Raw genomic sequence first — 25098 nt, forward strand, 5'->3', positions numbered from 1 at the left:
ATTCCAAAGTTATGATCATTTATATTAACTCTGAAATTCTATGAATTACTTGCCTATTAGTAATTTACACCCCAAGGGCAAAGAATTTTATAACTTACAAAAATGATCATAACTTTGTAGTGGAATGAGATACAAACTTCAAACAAAAGTCAATAAAGTTCTTAGATCAACACCTTTAATTTGATACCATGTTTTAACAGTGTAAAATAATGTCTCAGGGAGATAAAGACAAAATGATTAATTTTCGGTGAAATAATGGCTCTAAAGGTCACCAAAGGTCAAATCAGTGATGACTCTACAGTATATCAAAAAACATATGTGGCAAGGAGCACAATTTGTGTGGAAAGTTTCATAATTGTATCACAAAGTGCACGAAATACCCATTTTTTGGTGCTATGCTACTCTACTACAGGAATCTAAGTGCAAATGATATTCCTTATTTTAATCAAGACTCATGGTAGTGAGTCGCGCGGCCAGTAAAGCAGAAACGCGCACCGCAGGCAATATAGCGTAGCGACCACTACAGTGAGGATTTTACAGGAAGGAACATTGTCAAATTTTGCTTGTCTATAACTCACCCGTCTTTTACGCTATCGCTCTGAAACTCTAGAGTTAAATTCATCGTGTCACTAGTAACTACCACACAAGCAGTGAAGCAAATCCATGCCGACTGTTTCATGATCGAGATTGCCAACATGAAAGGGGATGTTTCGTTTTTTTTGTTTTTTTTTTCACATGCGGTTAGACGCAACCGCAGGTGCATGCATTGCGTTCCTTTGTGCATTCCGAACATTGATTGCCCTGCTATCGCTTCAGTACTATCTTGATCGCCTCAAGATTCACATCATTGATTTCACCAGACATCATTACCCTACAGTCGTAATTTCAGCACCAAACGAAGTTTCAGCCGTCCTCAGTCGACCTAGAGGCCAAATAGAAGCCCCATATTGTTGTTTTCCGCAATACTCGCTTGGCATGTAGGGCAATGTGTCTTTAAGCTGTTCTAAAAATTTCGTTGAGATTGAAACATATGTTTTCAAGAATGGCTAGTTTGAAATTTGAATTTAGTCGCCCCCACGTAATTTGCTCTCTGTAAGAATTTAACTCGGAATTTAAAGAATGACGTAGAGCACAACTGCGGTCACTGGTTATTGATGAACTGGCGCTGTGTGTAGTTAATTAGTGCATGTAGCCACAAAGAGAAGTGTGCTGCCATAGATTATAGTCTATAATCTATGGTGCTGCATACCATCGTTCGATTTTGGAAATTAGTCGCCCCCACGTAATTTGCTCTCTAAGGGCGCGGCTTAAGGAATGGCACAGAGCACAACTGCGATTACCAGTTGTTGACACAAGCTGTAAGTAATTAGCACATGTAGCTGAAGGAAGTATGCAAAACCACCTGAAAAATTTACAATTGTCACCATGCATTTTATAGCACCCCCACACAAAATTACACATGAAATTACAACGTACAGAGGACGCATGAATACCAAATAGTTTTCACAACAATAATGTAAGAATTGTACAACAATGACTGTGATATTACTGCTATGAAACTCTTCTCCAGTGGCCTGCCATGGTAGCAAGTCTCACACAACGGCATGTATATTCATCCAAACACAGTGGGAGTAACGAGTAATAAGTGCAGTCACAAGTTGGTATGACTCCATTTGTAGAATCCAGATGAGTGGGTGTGGCTCCAGTATGTCTAAACAGTTAACAAACATTCCTGTTATAAATACGTGCTAGAGTTGCAATATAATAGTATAGCTTACAACAATACATAGTCTCCATTGTATCAATATCAAACGACACTAAGTGGAGGATATTGTTGCATCTCTAGTATGTACACTCCATCAGTACAACCTGTCTTAATGGGCCACCAGTATAGAAACACAACCTCTCTTGAAAAGCCAATTCCAAATTGAGAATTTATATACTGCTACCTGCTTATTGAGTGAAGGTGGCAATAAACAAGTTCCACCGTAATTTATGCAGTGATCTGATCTTGCATATTTTGTCAGTGGATGAGATCCACTTGGCCAGGACAAAATGTGACCAAAATGTCCTGAATGATCCATACTCAACCCACTTATGACCCAGTGGCACAATGGAACTGAGTATTTATAGAGAATACAGTTATAATTATTTCTAAGATGTGTGGACACATTACAACACATTACAACATGTGCATGCAAGACATGCTACGTACTGTTTTAGCATTTCAAGTCACCACATTATGTACGGACCAGTCAACAATGCTTCATAGTGCCCATCAGTAAACCTGAAGAAAAGTTACAAAAAATAAAAATGCACATAAATACAGTGAAACCTCATTTATAGGGCCAGCTCTGGGACCAAAAAAAATTTGGCCTGAATAACAAGGTGGCCTTATGAATGAGGTCATAAACTACTGTTTATCTATATTTTGAACCTTCTATAGGTGACCAATATAATGAGGTGGTCTTATTGAAGAGGTGGACACTAAGTGAGGTTTCACTATACATAATATGGTTAACAATGGTGAACAATATTAATGGTTAACAATAATACGCTGAAACCTTACTCAGGTCACTTCTTGTGGCAGATTGCTCTGTACATAAAATGACACATTCAAGGATAGTATTTAGATGGATGATAAAGTAACGTATTATGACTTAAATACTCATGATGTGTCACTGCTAGGCAGTATCTGATATGGCTACCATATACACGGCACTGCCAAAGCACAACATCGCACTCACTTGCACGCACAATTTTGCTCAAAATTTTAAAAATTGATAATTAAGGGTATGGCAACTGTTTTGCTCGCAAGACTGTGTGGCAGCTGTTCCCCTTCTGTACAAGTGGCCACCAAGACAGGTCCACTGTGGATGAAAGCCAGGCATTAGATATTTGGTATTTCATGTGTTCAAGGTATTCCAGGGCTTCTGGTGGTCTCAAATCTCACCAGTTTAACTCAGGCAGTGTTGTGGTCACCACTAAACCACTGGAATGCTGTGTTATGTTCATCTTATGCTTGGCTACTATATAGTAGAACTGAAGGGATACTCTGAAAAATATAGTATAATATCCTATGGATAATGACTTCATCACTTTCACTTATAAGGACCAAAAGTGAAAATTTTTACACGTTGGGCTGACAGCCAACTGCCTATGTCTGAAGCAGTGCCTTTGGTGCTCTAATAGATTGGCTGCCCCCTTGCTGCCGGTACTCACTGTCTCATACACTGTTCACACTAAATCCATCTCTATAGCCAGTTAGAACAGCGTGCTTCTTACCATTTTAAGGCCGCAAAATGCAGCCACCTCCTTAATAAGCTATGTCAGAAAATTTTGTCTGTACCTGAATAATGACCAGTTTTCACTGTACTATTAGTGATTAGTGATCATGGATGATTATTTATTAAGATACTAAGATATACAAATGCTACAACCTCTAAATATAGCAGTAAAATTTTTACCCTGGTCCAATAGAGTGATAACTTCTACGTCACAAAATTACATTAAAATGTGTAACCGCAACTTCCGCGGGGCAAAAGTGGGGCAAATTCAATGGCGGAGTATCTTCAAGAGGCTGCAACTTGGCTTCTGGTGCTCCATTCGGCATGAAACTTACTCAGGACATAAATGAGAAGCATGATGAAAAACATCACTTGGGCATCAGGTTGGTTTAAAAGGTAGCTAGTAGCTTTGATAATAATATAAATCAATAATAAATGCTCACAGTGGGCACAGAGACAAACTCTGCCCAATCTTGTTGTCAGGTTGGTTTTACCCAGGTTAAAAGGATAAAACGGCTTCCCACACAATTATCAGCCATAACTCGCCCAGCACGGATCAAACTAACCTGCACTACTTAAATATCTGTTATACTACTCTCTTCTTTGTTCCTGACAACGTGGTTTCATTTAGAAAGACAGTCTCAACAAACCTCAGGCAAAGTAAACTCGTGCCCCAATGGTATGCGTACATTTTCTGTCCCGGGGAAGTGATTATGTAACGACTGTGACGTCAGGTGTTACTACTCTATCTCTAATAATCGTGAGAGACTCTACTGTACAAACCGAGATACAAACACATGTTTTATCATGCCGGTATGCACTAATCACCTTTTTACAATTAAGTTTTACAACACAAATACATGTATAGTTAGACTCACCAATTGTGTCTCAGTAGCACTAAATTCCTTCTACACGAAAAGACAAGCAATGAGACAACAGCCTCTCAAAGATCACAGCCTATTCTGGTGTGCTTATTTAGTAGTAATATAAAATTAATTTTAACGGCGTTTATTTACAACAGGACATAATTACGCGCCCCTCTATTGTCTCTGTACATACTTGCCATTTCTCTACTATTCTTATTTCATTTTACAAGAGTTCCTATTGCAAAGGCGTGGTTTCTCCACTTGAATTAGTCAATGCGTGAAGTAGATCGAGATACTCTAATAGAGTAGTCAATGACTCTAACAGAACAGTCACGTTTCTACAAGTGCTGTATTTTTATATTGTAAAGTCTGTAAGTAGCTAGTGATTTAAACTATAAAATCCAGTGTTAGGCAGAAGTTGTAAATATGCTGTAATATTGATTGCTGTGTTACAGCTGTTTTGTGACTGCTGTATTAGCTAGAGTATCTTGATGCAGTACAAGATGAAAGGCAAAGTGTTGCTAAGGGTTTACTAGTGTTAGTTGACTGCAGTTGCATGCCACTAAAATTACAGTTGCATTTTAATATTCTATCACTGTAATTTGGAGTTTCTGTCAAAACCATGGAAACTCACCGATTGTTTTCAACAGTATATGCTTACTCTAACAAAAATTATTGAAATCCCATCCAAAGACAGCTTGTAGCTGTAAAAAAGTGCGCGTCCAAGTAAAGCAGAGTTAACTGCGACAAAAAGTAATGATATCATAATGCGGCCATGTGTGAGTTGTGAAAGTTGTAAAATTAATATTAGCTAATCAGATAATACAATATTATTGTTAAAGTGTTAATGAGAACTATGTGATGCTGCTAGTTTTTAAGTGTGTAAGCATCTTCATAAATGCCACATAAATTTGATTCTCAATAAAGCAATGTGTATAGATTCTCTGATAGCAATAAATAGTTTGAGTTTGGCCGCCTTTCCTGTGTACGGCAATGCTATATGAACAAAGGAAAGGCGGCCAAACTCAAACTATTTATTGCTATCAGAGAATCTATACACATTGCTTTATTGAGAATCAAATTTATGTGGCATTTATGAAGATGCTCACACACTTAAAAAACTAGCAGCATCACATAGTTCTCATTAACACTTTAACAATAATATTGTATTATCCAATTAGCTAATATTAATTTTACAACTTTCACACCTCACACATGGCCGCATTATGATATCATTACTTTTTGTCACAGTTAACTCTGCTTTACTTGGACGCGCACTTTTTTACAGCTACAAGCTGTTTTTGGATGGGATATATAATTATAGATGTAACTAAACTGATGCACACTTGTAGAAATAATAATGATCTCTCTTTCATAGCTTCTCCTATTTTGACTACTCAGTCACAAAACGTCAATTCTACACTGGGTGATTCAGTTTCATTAACATGCACTTCAGAAGGATCACCACCAGATACTTTTACTTGGGTGAAGGATGGAATTGAACTACAAAACAACATTATTACTACAAGTGTGACTTACACTGCATCTGCTGCAGTCTTTCAAAGTACCTACAGCATTAGTAACTTCAGTAGTAGTGATATTGGGACTTATACATGTACTGTCACTAACCCTATTGGAAATGCTAGCTTGGACATTGTTCTTGATGGTAAGCAAATGTCTGTTATTATATAGTGTACATGCATACTCTCATGTACTCATGCACATTTTATCTGGTTACCTCATAATTGTAAACCTATCCTGTGCACATAATTATTAGTAGATCCTCTTAAGAGGCACAAAGAGTAAATTTTTGGCATTACGACATGTGTTGAGACACATCACTTTTGTGTTACAAAAAGTACTTGCTGTAAATATTCATAAACTTCACAGAAAAATCCAATGCTTATTGCAGGAAACCGTGATAGTGGTGTATATGAGGTGTACATGCAATTTAAATAGATGATATGCATACTGTAAACTTTCTAATAAACACGTGACTTTTTAACACATCACAGCGGTGACTGAATGTATTGTGGTCTATGGGGGAAAGTGCGAATCACTTCATTGCATCTACGGTAGAATAGCTATGGATGATTCTTCTACAGCAACAAATTCCTCTAACTAGAAAGTAATATGTTGCAATTGAGTAGCCGCACCCGTGGTTCTAGTGGTGAGTTATTGTCTTAGCCACATTCATTGTCCATAATTTTGTATGGGATTCGTGAAAATCAGTCACCATTGAGACTCGGCACCGCGCAAGCCTATTTATCATTTTCTTTCAAATAATACATATTCTTCAATGTTTCAGTTACATGTTTCAGACTCCCTGTATTCACAGATTTTAGCCTTCTCACAGGTGCCTAGTAGGATAGCATTTAATAATTTAGTGTGCATATTGTCTATTGAGAGCTAGTAAATTACTTATGAAAACATTAATTAGAAAGATCAGTGTGCATTTAGTGGAGTATACCCACACCTCCTAGTGTGAACAACATGATTTATCAGTCACAACTAAGTGCTAAGACTTAACAGTAAACAGCATACAATGAATGAATGTCCCTAACCAACTAACTAGTCACTGTTAATGGTACTTCCAGTGCTTTCAAGCTATGTCAAGCTTCTTCATGAAAAAAGAAGTGTGACAAGTCAGCACCCTATTGTACTGTATGGAAGAACCAGTGGATGATTTACTCAACTCATACTGAAAACAGGTAAAAATACAATTCTGTTACTGGGAAATTTGATGACTACTTCAGAATCCGTCATAACATGATACTGGAAATGGCTACATTCAACTGACGAAATCAGCTCACTGGTAAGTCCACTAAACAATATGTCACAATCCTGTACAACCTAGTTGCAACGTTTTAGTATGGAGAGCTCATGGATCAATTACTGTGTGACAGGCTAACCATGGGCATAAGGGACACTGCATTACCAGAGTGTCTTTAGATGGGCACTGAGCTAGACCTTGAGAAGGCCAAGAAGATGATTCGTCAGAGAGAAGCAATGAAAGACCACCATCAGCTCCTACAGGATGGTAGGTGGAGTCATATGGACAAACTGAGAAAGAAATCACTCTGTAGTAAGAAGACTGGAACCCATAACCCACCCCAAAGGGGAGGCAAGACTCAACCTGTTGACAACCTGACAGATGGTGTGTAGCTCTAGTGATAAGTGTCCAGCACATAATGCTACATGCTACAAGTGCCACTGTAAGGGCCACGTAAGCTCACAATGCTTAACAAAATCTGCTTTAGTTGATGAACTGACTAAAGAGACTGAGACTGCTAATGTTGACCAGTTCCTGGGAGTAGTGAGCAGTAACACAGATTCAGCATAACTTATCACAGTGCAGTCAGAGGACAAGGGAGTCATATGTAAACTGGACACAGAAACTAAGGTTACGACAATCTTGAGAAAATGTATACATAGCACTCTGAAAGAGGCCACTCGACAGCCACTTCCCAAGTCACTGTTACAAAATAAAATGCTCTGGTGGTCAGTTATTGTTTGAAGGATCATTGAGTTGTTAGTAAATACGTCTGACAAGTACACCATCATGGGGTTTGTCACAGTGGCGTAGTCGGCAGGATAACCAGTCAGGAAAACTATCTACTTCACACAATCACAGCTGTTTCTTCTAACCATACACATGGATCTGTGGTACCATGCAGTAACAGTACCAGTAATGGAAGTGTTGTCCAGTTGATTCAGTATTTTGTGTTTCCTTCCTTGCAGCAATGACCACTCTGTCTGGGGATCGGGTAGAGTGTGACCAACTACAATTACCTGAATGGCAACAAAATTGTCCACTTCTGTTCCCGGAGACCTTCAATGGCGATGGACCTTTTGATCACTTGGTGAGTCATTTTTAAACTGTCTCAGTAATTAATCAATGGAGTGACACAGACAAATTACTGTGGATGCACATGTGTATGAAAGGGAAAGCTTACATGGCCTACAGGTGTCTTGCTCACGAGACTCGACAACACCACCAAGCAGCAAGAGAAGCCATGCGGAAACATTTTGAGCCTTGTTGCAAAGCCGAATTATACAGGATTGACTTTCATAATCGTGAAAAAGGGCGGAAGAGAATTGGGCTGATTTTGCAGATGATTTGTTGACCCTCGTACGCATGGAATTTCCAAGTATAGATGAAAAGTTATTAGAGCAGATAGCATTTGATAAGTATACAATTTGCGTTCCTCTAGTATTTCGTTTGAGGTAAAGAAGCGATGTCCACCTACACTGAAAGAAGGAGTTCATGTGATTATTGAGCTGGATATATATCTTCTAGCGATAAGGAAGACTAGTGAGCCATTCACATCAGCAAAGTTACACCAAGCATATACAGAGACATTCAAGATCCACTCCAACATATTGAAGCAGTGGAATTAATTTCCCAGGGTCTATCCTAGCACCAGGAAGTCCTAGTATCAAAGCCAGACAGAAAAGTAGACCTATCAGTTGTTATCGGTGTGGTGAAGTTGGACATTATTCCCGAGGGTGTGGTGCACAATCACATACTATTGGTCAGCAAAATAGAAAAGACACCAAGGAAAAACAGTGGTGTAATGCCAGACCAGATAAACCTAATTGCTTATCAATTAATAATGTGTCTTGTCATGAAATTTAAGTCTCCTTCCTTATTGACACTGGATCTAGTGTTTCTCTTCTGAACAAGAATGTATGGTATGAGGTAAAACCTGTGACAGGGGAATTGAAACAAGTACTGTCATAGTACCCAACACTTGTGTTATCCCACCACACCGTGAAATGGAAATAATAGCTCACATCCAGCCATATGAAGAAGGAACCTGGCTGGTAGAAGAACTTACATCACAAACCTTGCCAATCATGGTAGCTGGAATGCTTTTGAAAACTACGAATCAATCAGTGGTAGGCTGAGTGGTCAATATACTGATGTTACTCTTTACAAAAACAGTAAGATTGGTACTGCTGAACTAATAAATGAGTCAGAAATCTGTAGTACAAGTGTAGATGATGATTGCCCTAGCCAATTTAGTAGTGGCAGAGGATGCTGTCCGCAATTGGGGGGGGGCACTTACACAATCAACAACCAGGTATCCCAAGACAGAACGTCCATCACCTTCCTAAGTCCAGTTGCCTAGCAGCAGTAGAACCTACAAACAATTTGATTCTGCATACGTTTTGGAACCCATCTTCATATGGGCCCCTAATAGAGTAGTATAAAAACCTAAAAATGTGTTATGCACATCTAGCTAGCTATTGTGTGCGAGCCTTATTACTCTAGCTATTGACTATGGCTACATACTGTACATAGTGCACCCCTGTTTACTTCATCCACTACTCTTCACTCTCACTCTGTTGTAGCAATGGTGACTCCTTTTGATCAGTAAGTCACGTGATTTACATTGGAATCAATCTCAATACCTTGGGGGTAATCACTTATTAAACAATGTTGGCAGTCTTCCATCAATGTACTGTACATTATTAGTAACGAATGATCTTTTCACAAAGTAGCTGCTGCTCTCCAGTTAGAATAGTCCAGTACAATTGCGGTTCTTATCTAGTTTACTCATGAACACGTTGCTGTAGTTCCGTACACCATTACAACAACAAATATCTTTGGAAACAACATCCCCTGCCGACTGGTCACGTCTTTTTACAGAATACAGTTTAAATCAATGGACTTTAATTGTGTGCGCAAAAGTATAGGAATCAATTGTGGCTTACAATTGGATGCATCATGTGATTCACTAAGTTGTAAGCTGTGTATCTGCGTACGTAACAGTCACTGAGCTGTGTAACACTAATGTTAATACCCCTCCTGTTCCTATGTATTTGCGCTTCTAATTTTCACGCATGTATGCTGCTGTGAATACTGCGAAGTTTCCAGCCAAATTTTGTGCCCCCTTACTTTTCGAATAGGGGGGCACGTGCCCCCTCGGCCCCCTTTTCCCGCCACCCTTGCAATTTAGTATGGCAGCTGACATGCCAATCTTGCTACCTGAAGATATCTTGGCAGCACAGAAGGAACAATTTTTTGGCCCTGCTATCCCAATATTCTGATATTATTGCTAAAGACAATGATGACCTTGGTCACACAACAGTGAGGAAGCATTGTATTGACTCAGGTGGCTCAGTTCCCACTAGACAACAAGCACCGAATGTACCTTATCACGAGTTGAATCGGTATGTAAGCTCTTGGATGAGATGTTGACAAAAGGTATCCTTTCTCCCTCTAAGAGCTCACCCATTGTTCTTGTAAAGCAAAAAGATGGGTCTATTCGCATTTGTAGAAAAGTCAATACAACAACCAGAAAAGATGCATACTCATTAACCAGGGTGGATGATACACTGGATACCTCTGTGTGGCTCTCTACCACTGATCTGAAGAACAATATTGGTAAGTGGCACTGGAGCTCAAGAGGACAAGGGGAAGACAGCTTTATGTACACAAGAAGGATTTTTTGAGTTTAATGTAATGCCTTTTGCTCTCTGCAATGTCTCTGCTGCATTCCAACATTTGATGAACCATGTGTTGGCAGGCCTTCAGTAGTCAGACTGCTTGGTCTACATTGATGATATAATCATAATGGGAAAGTCTTTTGAAGACCATTTACACAATTAATTACAACAAGATTATGATCGTCTTCACTCTGCTGGCCTTAAACGCACCCTGCTAATTGCCAGTTTTGTTCACACGAAGCGTACTTTTTAGGTCACATAGTTTCTTCTAAAATAGTTGCTCCAGATCCTAACAAGATAGGAGACATAGTATGGTTGCAGTTCACCACGAGGATTATCACAAAAACTATATCATCCTTGGATTGTGTGGTGTGGAACAGACTTATGTAATGTAGGGTATATATAGTCTCGTGATTGTAATTATTATCAGTTAGTATAATCTTGAGTGTGTTGGTGATTGGTATATTGATTAACAGAATGTTTGAGAATTATTTGACTTGTTAGTGAATGCACCGCAGCAACCACCACATGGTGTCAGAAGTGGGATAGCTGGCATTCAGTTGAAAACGCAGGAACTTTTTGACTTCAGTAATCCAGACAGCTGGTCCAAATGAAGAACAGTTTAGAGAAGTGTCTGGCTTATCGGGAGAATCTGAAACTCAACAAGTTAGCACACTGTTGTATACAATTTGGGAAAATGCCGCCAATGTTGTAAATTCCACACGAATTACTAGTTACAAGTATGCATGTATGTATGTATGTATGTATGTATGTATGTATGTATGTACGTACGTACGTATGTATGTATGTACGGATCAACAACTTCTGTTAATAGGTGAAGGGACTATGCAAGGCTGTGTAGTAGATTTGAAGAAGTTAAATTAAAGTGTTCTCATAGAAATACACCCGATGCTGAAACTTTAGCCTTGTTAGCCTATATTTTCCAAAGTTGATGCCAATAGTCAGTTTTGGCAAATTCCTCTTGTCAAAGATTTTCACCACCTTACAACATTCATAGCCCCATTTGCAGTATTGCTTTAACAAATTACCTTTTGACTTCACAATTGCCCTGGAACTGAATGAAGAGAATTCTTGAAGGTCTGAAAGGAGTAGTATGCCAGATGGATGACATCCTTGTATTTGGTTTCAACCCACAAAACACAACTCTACATTTTTGGCAGTACTTTAGCAACTACAGTTACAGCTATTGTCACCCTGAACTGAACTAAGTGTGAATTCAACCAAAAATCTGTTAAATTCCTGGGACACCTTGTTGATAGTCAAGGAATCCAAGCAGATTTAGAGAAGATTGTGGCAGTATTTGATATGAAACCCCTACTAATGTTACTGAGTTACGCAGGTTCCTGGGAATGGCTAGCCATTTAGGGAAATTTTCTCCCCAGCTGTCCCAAATTAGTCAGCCATTACATGAGTTACTGAGTCCATTGGGTGTGGGGTCCAACACAGGAAGAGTCATTCATAGCAATTAAAGCTGAATTGCCACAGCCAACAGTCCTGGAACTTTATGACCCTGAAGCCAGCAGTATAGTATCTGCTAATGCATCCTCCTACGGGTTGGGTGCGGTCCTCCTCCAACAGTCAAGCCAAACCTGGAAGCCAGTGGCATATGCATCCCGCTCCATGACTGACACTGAACGACAGACAGAAAAAGAGGCCTTGGCAGTTACATGGGCATGTTCAAACCACATACTGGGTACTCACTTTCCAGATCACAAGCACTCATTCCATTGTTGAATGCCAAAATCCTTGACCATCTACCTCCTATAATTCTTCACTTTAGACTTAGCATTGTGTCACATGTACCTGGAAAGCTACTGACTACAGCTGATGCCTTATCAAGTGCACCATCCCCACATTGTGACAAACAACTTCAAGAAGAAGTAGAATGGTTTGTTGATACTGCTCTACCAACTGGTGATCACCACTTGAAACAGTACAAAGACACTTAGTATGGTGACTCCGACATGTATGATGACAGATAAAAAAGGGAGTTTGTAGAACATGGATTACGGAATAGCGAAATGACGGAATAATTATGTAGTCTGGTTAAACAGTTTATAATACATTCTCCTATTAATTTTATAAATATATGTATGTGCGGACTAGCTAACTAGCCGTAGGCGACGCTGATCCTTGCTCATGTTGTGCAGTAAATAGAATGCTAGAAAGCCTATTTAGCTAGTCTACATTTAAACAAATATATATATTTATAAAATTAATAGGAGACCGTATTATAGACTGATTAACCAGACTAGAGAATTATTCCGCTATCCCATATTCCATATTTTACAAACTCCCCCCTACCAGTGTTAGATTGCAGGTATTAATATGTAATATGTAGTGTTAAGTATTTATATAACACTTTCACACCTCAGATCAAAGGAGCCGCCCTGGCTGCATTTCATACAGTACAGCTCACAGGTAACGTCGCGAGTATACACATGCGAGTAATGCTTGTTTCTTCTCACGGGATCATTCTTTTGCAATATACTGTACGATACCTGTGGAACATCGCATGAATTCGAATATGCACTAGCCACGCGAGAAACTTGCCACACATGAGAACACTCGCCACTGAGTTTAGTAACTTCATACTACACTTAAATCACGAAAACATCTGTGACCGGTCCCATATGTTTGTGCAAGCCTAGCTAGCTAATTTTACAGTAGAATGCAATAAACGCACTCTGGGCCCGCAGAATGCAATGGGTGGAATATTACAAAATCGAAAAAAAATTTTATAAATTCTAAAGTGCGTGTTTCACAATGAAGGAAAGTGATAACACCAAAAACCTTGGTAGCATCATGATCCCAAAAGCAAGAGGAGTTCCACAATCTTTGTTTCGTGTCAGTACACCCAAGGAGACGGAAAATATCAGTGTTAGTCTGCCTTGCATTGGACGAGTGGTTCACTATCACTTTTTCTTACGTTCGTTCGCCTTCGCCGGTCCCCCTGGTCGTAGGAAAAGGCCTGGAAGACAAAACTTACCCAGCAATGGATTTGCTTGTTCATGGAGAATTTGATGGTGCAAGTTGCATCTTGGTAGAGGACTGCATCCGTATGTTATGATCATTTTATTAAGTGCCTGTAGTTTATTGTCACTGCACAAATCGATTTTTTGCTGTTGCCATTTTGTAGCGCTGTAACTTCAAAAGTTCTTGGCTTCTAGAGTTGAAACTTTGGTTGACCATTCCTTTGGCTATCTAGATAACGAATATATGAATTTGAAAAATGCACTAACTGGGGTTTTGTGGCGTTACTTGGCCACCAATTCATCTAGGTCTACGGTAGCTACTGCTAGCTACAGTACTGACTGTAGTCCGTGATAGGTCAAGTCAGTAGCTAAGTAACCAAGTATTCGGTAGCTACAACACAGGCATTAATTATACAACCAAGTACTAAGAATAATACGAAACGCGGTTAAAATTACGTCATAAATAAATAATTAATTAATAATTAATGTTTGAGAAAACTACGAGGTCTAGAGACATGAACTAACCGGGGATAGATTCGCCTGTGAATGAAGGCACAAACGTATAATCGTCGCTCCTGTTCGTGCTGATGACTTGACCATACGTGTAATTCTATATAACGCCCAGTACCACACCCTTAATTGCTTAATTATTTTCAGATTGCACGAAGGAAAAGATTAGCGATGCCCGTGCAGGAGAGCCAGAAGCCACTTGTGTAAACAAGAAGATTACAAGTAAGTTTTTATGTCTGTAACATCTCAAGTATCCAAAATAGCATAGATAGCTACTATAGCCTTACTCTATAGTATCTATGAAAATAGCAAGCCAGTGGATTCATTCACGTAAATAAACATTACATTAAAACATATGCCACGCTATTTACAAAACAGTTGCATATAAAATACAAGTAAACAATTTTGTCTTGTGCAGCTGGCATGGCGAACTTCCTTTGTGTTGGTGTCAGGCAATTCAATACGTGCTTAATCTTTTTTGCCTTCACCTGGCGTAGCTACTAGGCTCTGGCTGGCTTGGCTCAGTGTCTTCCTTTATCTGGTTCATCTGGCTTGCATACTCCTACAGTATTGTGTAGCTATCTCCTGAAAGTTGTGTATGCATAGTGTGTCACCCATCACTGTGCCATTGCTACATCACTGATGAACCTTGCTTAGCTCTAGTTGATGTTGATATACAGTGCTGTATATTGGCTAATAATTTTTATCTGGTGATGTTACCTATGATGTATTGCTGCATACAATACTGCAATAATGTATAGTTCTCTCCTGTATGTTTTGTATACATATACTTTGTACACATCACTGTGCCATTACCACACCAATGATGTACTGGCACTTAGCTACTGGTGGCCTTTAGTTACGATGCCACTATTGTGTTATATCTGTCACTACTGTGACATATTGAGATGATTTGGGGATCATGCCTTCACCACCTAATAGCCTCACCGGGGGGCTGTCACGTTGGTGTATGTACTTGGTTGTACGTGACGCGGTCCTAGTAATAATAATAATAATAATAATAATAATATAGATTTAATGTACATACCTCCATAAATGGAGTACAATTGTACATATCTGAATCACAATTATGATTGTGTGTGAATGTATATTAACATCATTTGTTGTCAGTTAATTTCAAGTGTATGCATGTGTGTGTGTGTGCAAATTGGCTTGAAAATTTTCCACTGAGTTTTGATTGATAACATCTCCTGGCAAGGTATTCCGAAGTTTAATTGATGATGGCATATATGAATATTTGTATGCATCCACTCTTGTGTACGGCTGCATGAGGTGACCACGTGTATAGTGACATGTTACTGGTACTAGTATATTGTCATCAATATCAACATCAACAATATCGTTAATTATTTTGTAGAACATTATCAGTTTTGCATTTGTTCTTCTGCTTTGCAAACTAGGCCATCCCAAAGATTCCATCATTTTAGGTATTGCAATAGGAGACCTCACAGCTGGCGGAGCTGAGCCAGCACCGCCTCCCAACACCATAGGTGAGACCTGTAGTATCTCGTCTTGCGTGACGCTCTCGAGTAAAGTTTGCTATCATAGAGCATTACTGTAGCCTTGCTACATCCACGCGGGTCACTCGAGTGCACCTCACGCGCGTCGTGCGTGTACATGCAACGTTACCCGTGAGCTGTACTGTATATAGCCCAGCTACATACAAAATTTAGACCAGGCTACAACTGGGCAGTAATTATATAGACGTTGATGCCAAAATCGAATGTGGGGATTGATCAATACTCACATGACTAGAATGTATGACTTGGATTTCACCATGAAAGCCACTCACACACAGAGCATTTTGTTTAGAGGTGTGCGATATATCGAAAATTTATCGATATCGCGATAGATCGATTAATCGATAAAATACCGAGATCAGCATTTGCAATATCGAATTCGATATGATAATAATACCGGAAAATTATCACGGTAAAGTTACAGTATTTTGGTCTGTGATTGCACAATCACGCTAGAAATAAAGGCCAGTTATGTGCAATTTAGCCATTATCTACCAGTTTCCTAGGTTTTGTTAGTAGTACTACATAATGTGTTTAGTGGATCTATTGCATTTAAAGCACATCTATAAATATCGGCCACCCACACAATTAATCCGCCCACACCATTTAATTAATTATCAAAATCGAATCGATATCACGATATTTTACTAATTATCTATCGATATCGTATCGAAATCAAAATCCTGATATCGCACACCCCTAGTTTTGTTATCCTCGCCATCCTACAACTTGAAAAACACTGGGATAAAGTGAAAACCAGGTGCTATAGCTTATTTACCGATTGTTTCTACACATTTTCGAATACGGACACACCCCCATCACAAAGCTACCACTCTGCATGGAGTAACCACTGTACAATCAAGCTTACCTATCTAGGACTTTAGTAAACTCCGTCATTATTCCATAAATAATTCAATAGCACTGATTAATTAATTAATTAACTCATTCACGGCTAAATTTCCTGGCGGACTATATACATAGGTCTTGCCGAATTGCCCAGTATAACACTACCTGTACGCTAAAGTACTTAGTAACTACTCTCAAAATATTTGCTATAGACTTACAAACTTGGTTATATTGTTTATGTTTACACAACACAAACCGCAAAGTAATTACAACACAACAAGAATGTACAAATGATATAAACAGCATATACAAACAGTCAGGTACAAACGAAGACTGTACAAATCACTATAACAGTCTATTATACGATCCTACATTGTCTGCTTACTGGGCGATGGTTTCCTGGCTGGTTTTATCGAGATTTAGCTCAACAACCTCATTGCGCATGCATAATACACGTGTGCACATCATGCCACATACTTGAAAACGCTTGACTGTCTTCTTCGGCTATTGTAGCACATCAGAAACAATTCAGAGTATTCGAAAACACTATTATCAACTCAACAAAACACTTAACTTGACTCTGTTCACAAGAAAAGTTTTACCGGGTTATATAACAAACCCGCAATAGTGCACGAAGGATCCGGTTATCCCAGAAATGGGACCTCTGTGGGCATGTGCATTTCAGTGCATCGTGCTAACAAACACACAATACCAGTGTAAGCTTGTCGAAATTATATTCAGCAAGTGTTTTATTAGAGCAATCTGCCATATGGTGAATGCCCACAGAGCAATCTGCCATATGGTTAGAGCAATCTGCCATAATTATGGTGAATGCCTCTGTGAGCAATCTGCTGTATGGTGAATGCCCAATACCAATCACTCATGAATGGGTTAAAACATTAAACTGGCGTAACCAAAATTCTCTGTGATATCTCTAGGATATGTCAGTTTATTGTAAACAAACGTAACCAGAACATAATCGAACATTGTAGGTATGCAATAATAGATCCGGTGGCTGCACTCGTATTGGCTTGGGTGAATTATTGCCCTGTACAGGCTATCAGCGTAATAAGTGTTACATATTAGCTGGAACACGGAGCATTCAGACTTTGCCTAAAATGTATGCCCTTTGCCCATTTCAGGCAAAGCCTTCATGCCTGTGTTACAACTATTACATGCAGATACATTATTTTTTATGCACTCAGGTGTGCCAAAAGGCGACAGTGAAACTCAAGTTTTTGAAGCATTGCTCAGCACTAGGTATGTGTAACTGCTGTATAATGTCGTACCTGGTTAGCTAATAGTACCAGCCATAAGATCAGGACACAGGTTATGAACTGGTGCTATCTTACCACCATCTCTCTCTCTTTCTCTCTCTCTCTCTCTCAAACACATACACACACAGAAGAGAAAAGCCTTCAGCTGCTGTGGTTATCAATGTTAGCGCTACCCAGTTGAACATGGGGCCACCTTTTACTTTTTTGTATTGCAGCGTTAAGGATCAGTATAAAAGGCACAGCTACAACCATTATCATGTCTCACAAGCAAAGGTGAACACCCAAAGTCCCATCTGGCCCTTATTTGAACTTGAGGACAGTGGGAATTCTCTTTCATATCTCCCACTGGGTACACTGGAGGAATAATGTACAAATATGTACACAATTGCAACCATAGCATGGTAGTTTGCATACCAGTATGGCAGAGTTTTTTATACGTATGTCACACAAGTAAATTGCACACCCAGATGGGATGCATACACATACATTTGTATGTAAAGTCTTAGACTGACCACCGCAATCTGACAACTGAACCCTCTGAACTTCTTTGCTGTCATTATGTTCTTGTAATACCCATGCCGTACAAGGGAGTCCAGAAAACATGGAATACGGAATAGCCAAACAGTGGAATAAGCGGAAATTGCATTCTTAACATTTTACTATTATTTATACCCTCTACAGCATTTATACAACACTCACCTCATAGCAATTCCACCGAGAATGCACGGCAGACAACACAAAGGCAATCCTCAGGGCGAGCTTTAAATAGAATGAGCACAAAACTAACCACTCCAGAATAATCTAACTAAGCTAAACTACTTTCTAATACACTTTACTACACAATTGCTACAAAGCTATAAGTTCTTTCTGCTACACTTGCTTATACCAGCCGTCACACACGAGTAAGGTAGGGGTGTGTTTCCGGACAAAGATTGTACATGTATTAGAAAATTGTTTATTTCTCCTCAAGAAAAGAACGGATTCTAATATGCTTGGTGCCGAATTGCAGCGGTATAAAGTGTGAGTGATAAAGTGTAGAGTGCTAGAAGAAAGAACGGTCTAAACTTGCGATTTGAGAAAATGCAAAAAAAAATTATGTGGCTGGGGTTTCTGGCTGGGGTTTCCAGACACCAGTAAAAGTAGGTGTACCTGGCATTACTATGAGAATTGCTGCACTCCACTGAGTGCTGTGGCCCAGCAGAGACTGATAGCATTATGTTTGACCGGTTACTTTGTTTCTGGCAGCACATTTTTGCAGCAGCCAATAGCGTTATGCTGCTCTTAACCTTGCAGTTGCCTTGTAACGCTTTCGAAGAAACGACATTTGATCTACTGCCTGGAAATCTGTACCAGCCCTTGCCTGAACACAGAATTAGCAACGTGGCCCAGTGGATCCTTGCTGCAGGCTTCTCCAGGCTGCTGGTTGTGTTGATTGCGCATTCAAGTTAACACGACGCAGGTAATGGGCTTGGAATCCAGTTATACTATCTCTAAATTATATATCCAGTCACTGTATAGTGTGATTGACAACTTCTGGTGCATATGGTCGCTTAGAATTACGAACGATGCCCTCGATCTACTGTTAACACGCCTATAGGAAGTTTTTTACACAAAAATATTCTACACATGCAAACAAATCGTAACAAATCTCAGCAATCCTTGAAGCTATCGAGATTAAATTTTAGTATTTTATAGCACACAAGTGTGGTACTTAAGTACTCAAACCATAGCCTGGATGGTTTCCATTCCATCCTTCAGTAGCAAATTATAAACGGAGCATCCGGAATATGCAGCTGTCCGGAAACCCCCTTGTTTACCCAAATTTATTAGAGTAAAGTGATGGGAGCTAAACACAGCACTTAACCCTTTTGAATTTATATCACAGTTGTTTGGCGATGAATAATTCACAAAGTTGAGGAAAGTTAGCTAAAGTAGATTATTTCAGAGTAGATTTCTTGGGGATGGAGTGTTTTGTCACTAATTAATTTGGGCAGTTACTCATGTGCGACAGTTGGTGTAAGCAAGTATACCAGAAAGAACTTATAGTGTTGTAGCGATTGTGTAGTAAAGTGTATTAGAAAGTAGTTTAGCTTAGTTGGAGTGGTTAGTTTTGTGCTCATTCTATTTAACAATTGCCCTGAGGATCGCCTATGTGTTGTCTGCTGTTGCGATTGCACTCTCGGTGGAATTGTTATGAGGCAAGTATTGTATAAATGCTGTAGAGGGTATAAATAATAGTAAATGTTAAGAATGCAATTTCAGCTTATTCTGTTATTCCGCTGTTCCGTTATTCCGTGTTCCGTGTTTTTTGGACTCCCGTTATACAATGTATTATTTATACATAATTGTTGTCCAGTCTTATGATCTCTGCACTGTTATTCAAATACAGTTGACATACTGGAAAACCATTCAGAAATGAAAATGGACAGGTCAAGTAAAGTAACTAAATGCTTGTTATGCGTGCAATTGACATCAGAGAGAACTGTAAATGGCTAGTAAGAAGAAACTTCAGATGAAGATAGCAGATCCACAAACTATTGTAGTACATACAGTATCTTTTGGGTCTGCTGTTTGATGTCATCTATACTGAATTAGGATGCTTGACATTTTTGTGGCTTGTATTACTGATGAGCAATGCATTGGTTCACCAACATGCACATAGGCAACACAACGGCAATGCACAGAAAGAACTCACCAGACGGGCATTGAAGTATTTGGTTAATCCATTGTCCCAATATTGAACTACTTGTATCTCCCAACCGACCGTGTGTACACTCCTGCCAACTACACAGTGGCATAAATAACTTCCAGGCCAGAATTTCCAAAATTCGCCCACATTACTGGTGTTTTCCGACACAGATTGTATAGAGAGTTTCCAATGAGACTGACTTTTTCATTCCACCCGGTTATACATTAGGATTAACCCATATACGCAGTATTTTTCCTGCATGCATACATAATAATTTCCAATTAATACCTACTGTACATCTAGTGTTGGGATGCAGGTGTGCTAAATACATGGTACGTACATACGTAGTCTATATTTACTCTCTAATGTTTTCTAGCTGCAATGTCACTACACAAACACATGCAAATTATCTCCCTCCATTAACTTTGTATACCGAGTTAAACTCTAAAAAAAATCTTCCAAAAATGTGATTTGGTGGTTTTATAGGCAACAAATTAGGAAGCATGCCTCACTTTGAGGGGGGGAGATCCCTGCTATACAGTACTACCCTACTGTATGATAAGTAGATTGCTACAATTCCATATCTAGCTGTAATATCCAAATGTTTAACTTAAGACCAAGATACTTTATTTGCCTGTAAGCAAGTTTAATTTTCAAGCTCTATGACATAAATGTACTTTTGAACTGATCTTTTCTTTTACAGTGTGTAGCTTAGTGTGTCAAAACAATGGGACACAAAGATCGGACTGTTCCAGTTGTCAATGTGTAGCAGGTTTTACTGGTATGAATTGTGAAACCGACATCAATGAGTGTGATCCAGTGCCTTGTGAGAATAATGGAACTTGTACAGATCTGATTAATGCTTACAATTGCACTTGTACAGCAGGTTTTACTGGAATGGACTGTGAAACTAACATCAATGAGTGTGATCCAATGCCTTGTGAGAACAATGGAACTTGTATAGATCTGATGAATGCTTACAGTTGCACTTGTGTAACAGGTTTTACTGGAATAAATTGTGAAACTGACATCAATGACAATGAGTGTGATCCAATGCCTTGTGAGAACAATGGAACTTGTACAGATCTGGTAAATGCTTATACTTGTACATGTGTAGTAGGTTTTACTGGAATGAACTGTGAAACTGACATCAATGACAATGAGTGTGTTCCAATGCCTTGTGAAAATAATGGAACTTGTACAGTTATGATAAATGCTTATAGTTGTGCATGTGTAGCAGGTTTTACTGGTATGAATTGTGAAACTAACATCAATGAGTGTGATCCAATGCCTTGTGAGAACAATGGAACTTGTACAGATCTGGATAATGCTTACAACTGCACTTGTGTAGTAGGTTTTACTGGAATGAACTGTGAAACTGACATCAATGACAATGAGTGTATTCCAATGCCTTGTGAGAATAATGGAACTTGTACAGTTATGATAAATGCTTATAGTTGTGCATGTGTAGCAGGTTTTACTGGTATGAATTGTGAAACTGACATCAATGAATGTGTTCCAATGCCTTGTGAGAACAATGGAACTTGTACAGATCTGATTAATGCTTACAGTTGCACGTGTGTAGCAGGTTTTACTGGGATGAATTGTGAAACTAACATCAATGAGTGTGTTCCAATGCCTTGTGAGAATAATGGAACTTGTACAGTTATGATAAATGCTTATAGTTGTGCATGTGTAGCAGGTTTTACTGGTATGAATTGTGAAACTGACATCAATGAGTGTGTTCCAATGCCTTGTGAGAACAATGGAACTTGTACAGATCTGATTAATGATTATAGTTGTACTTGTGTAACAGGTTTTACTGGAACAAACTGTGAAACTAACATCAATGAGTGTGATCCAATGCCTTGTGAGAACAATGGAACTTGTACAGATCTGATTAATGCTTATACTTGCACTTGTGTAGCAGGTTTTACTGGAATAAACTGTGAAACTAACATCAATGAGTGTGATCCAATGCCTTGTGAGAACAATGGAACTTGTACAGATCTGATTAATGCTTACAGTTGCACATGTGTAGTAGGTTTTACTGGAATGAACTGTGAAACTAGCATCAATGAGTGTGTTCCAATGCCTTGTGAGAATAATGGAACTTGTACAGATCTGATTAATGCTTATACTTGCACTTGTGTAGCAGGTTTTACTGGAACAAACTGTGAAACTAACATCAATGAGTGTGATCCAATGCCTTGTGAGAACAATGGAACTTGTACAGATCTGATTAATGCTTATACTTGCACTTGTGTAGCAGATTTTACTGGAATAAACTGTGAAACTAACATCAATGAGTGTGATCCAATGCCTTGTGAGAACAATGGAACTTGTACAGATCTGATTAATGATTATAGTTGTGCGTGTGTAACAGGTTTTACTGGGATGAACTGTGAAGCTAGCATCAATGAGTGTGTTCCAATGCCTTGTGAGAATAATGGAACTTGTACAGATCTGGTTAATGCTTATAGTTGTGTGTGTGTAGCAGGTTTTACTGGGATGAACTGTGAAACTGACATCAATGAGTGTGTTCCAATGCCTTGTGAGAATAATGGAACTTGTACAGATCTGGTTAATGCTTACAGTTGCACGTGTGTAGTAGGTTTTACTGGAATGAACTGTGAAACTAACATCAATGAGTGTGTTCCAATGCCTTGTGAGAACAATGGAACTTGTACAGATCTGATTAATGATTATAGTTGTACTTGTGTAACAGGTTTTACTGGAACAAACTGTGAAACTAACATCAATGAGTGTGATCCAATGCCTTGTGAGAACAATGGAACTTGTACAGATCTGGTTAATGCTTATAGTTGTGCGTGTGTAGCAGGTTTTACTGGGATGAACTGTGAAACTGACATCAATGAGTGTGTTCCAATGCCTTGTGAGAATAATGGAACTTGTACAGATCTGGTTAATGATTATAGTTGTGCGTGTGTAGTAGGTTTTACTGGGATGAACTGTGAAACTAACATCAATGAGTGTGATCCAATGCCTTGTGAGAACAATGGAACTTGTACAGATCTGGTTAATGATTATAGTTGTGCATGTGTAGCAGGTTTTACTGGGATGAACTGTGAAGCTAGCATCAATGAGTGTGTTCCAATGCCTTGTGAGAATAATGGAACTTGTACAGATCTGGTTAATGCTTACAGTTGCACGTGTGTAGTAGGTTTTACTGGAATGAACTGTGAAACTAACATCAATGAGTGTGATCCAATGCCTTGTGAGAACAATGGAACTTGTACAGATCTGGTTAATGATTATAGTTGTGCATGTGTGGCAGGTTTTACTGGGATGAACTGTGAAGCTAGCATCAATGAGTGTGTTCCAATGCCTTGTGAGAATAATGGAACTTGTACAGATCTGGTTAATGCTTATAGTTGTGCGTGTGTAGCAGGTTTTACTGGGATGAACTGTGAAACTGACATCAATGAGTGTGTTCCAATGCCTTGTGAGAATAATGGAACTTGTACAGATCTGGTTAATACTTATAGTTGTGCGTGTGTAGTAGGTTTTACTGGAATGAACTGTGAAACTGACATCAATGAGTGTGATCCTATGCCTTGTGACAACAATGGAACTTGTACGGATCTGGTTAATGCTTATAGTTGCACGTGTGTAGCAGGTTTTACTGGGATGAACTGTGAAACTAACATCAATGAGTGTGTTCCAATGCCTTGTGAGAATAATGTAACTTGTACAGATATGATAAATGCTTATAGTTGCGCATGTGTAGCAGGTTTTACTGGTATGAATTGTGAAACTAACATCAATGAGTGTGATCCAATGCCTTGTCAGAACAATGGAACATGCATAGATGAAGTAAACACATTCAGTTGTACTTGTGTAACAGGATTTACTGGGACAGACTGTGAGACTAACATAGATGATTGTGATCCTAATCCTTGTCAAAATGGAGGAACATGTTCTGATGAAGTTAATGGCTTCATTTGTACATGTAATCCATTGTACACTGGAGCTGACTGTTCTGGTAAGTACAAATGAATTCTTTATCGAGACACACGGTAGAGCATCATACCACCGAGCAAGCTGTTGTTCCACACCATGTAGTGTACTTACAGGAAAAGAAAATGTGTTTTCACACATATGTAGCTCTGTGTTTCCTTCTCAAATTGGAATTGTTTTTGTACTGCAAATGCTCTCCACCTTCAGCACCCTACATGCAAAAGTTGAGTAAAAATACCTAATGCAAACGTGAAATCCAAGCCCTCAAAAATTTGGCTTACTATTTTCATTTTTTCTTCTTTGTTTAGGGGCTTGGGGGACTTAAATTTTCTTTTCACACACTGTATAAAAATCATTATAAAGTGCAAATGTGTAGCTTGATTTTTGAACTTTGGTGCATATTAAGAATGTATTGCAGTAAAATCAAGTACAAAGTTTGGTGCAAAGATGATAATGATCATAGACCTACAGACAATTATTTGCATTAAAATAGGCTGACCTTTTGTCATGTCTACAGAATAAACTACTTGTGGGAATAACTTAACAATTGGCATGCATATAGGTTAATAACCATAGCTTAAACATTTTGTGGTTAAAAGAAATCGCATTGGCAGCTATAGAGTTACAAGGCAAAAATCTATCAGCTGTA

The 25098-nt window shown here is 38.9% G+C and overlaps 1 protein-coding gene across 1 annotated transcript in view; it reads left to right on the forward strand.

Moving 5' to 3' along the window:
- Nucleotides 1-25098, forward strand: part of LOC136254979 (uncharacterized) — a 143201-nt gene that overhangs the window by 69880 nt on the left and 48223 nt on the right. The window contains exons 16-17 of the mRNA XM_066047700.1: nucleotides 5532-5819; nucleotides 21172-24474. Of these exons, the coding sequence (XP_065903772.1) occupies nucleotides 5532-5819; nucleotides 21172-24474 (3591 nt within the window). The remainder of the gene's footprint in view (nucleotides 1-5531; nucleotides 5820-21171; nucleotides 24475-25098) is intronic.

Source organism: Dysidea avara, chromosome 5 (genome assembly GCF_963678975.1).
Source record: "Dysidea avara chromosome 5, odDysAvar1.4, whole genome shotgun sequence".
NCBI classification, from domain to species: domain Eukaryota; kingdom Metazoa; phylum Porifera; class Demospongiae; order Dictyoceratida; family Dysideidae; genus Dysidea; species Dysidea avara.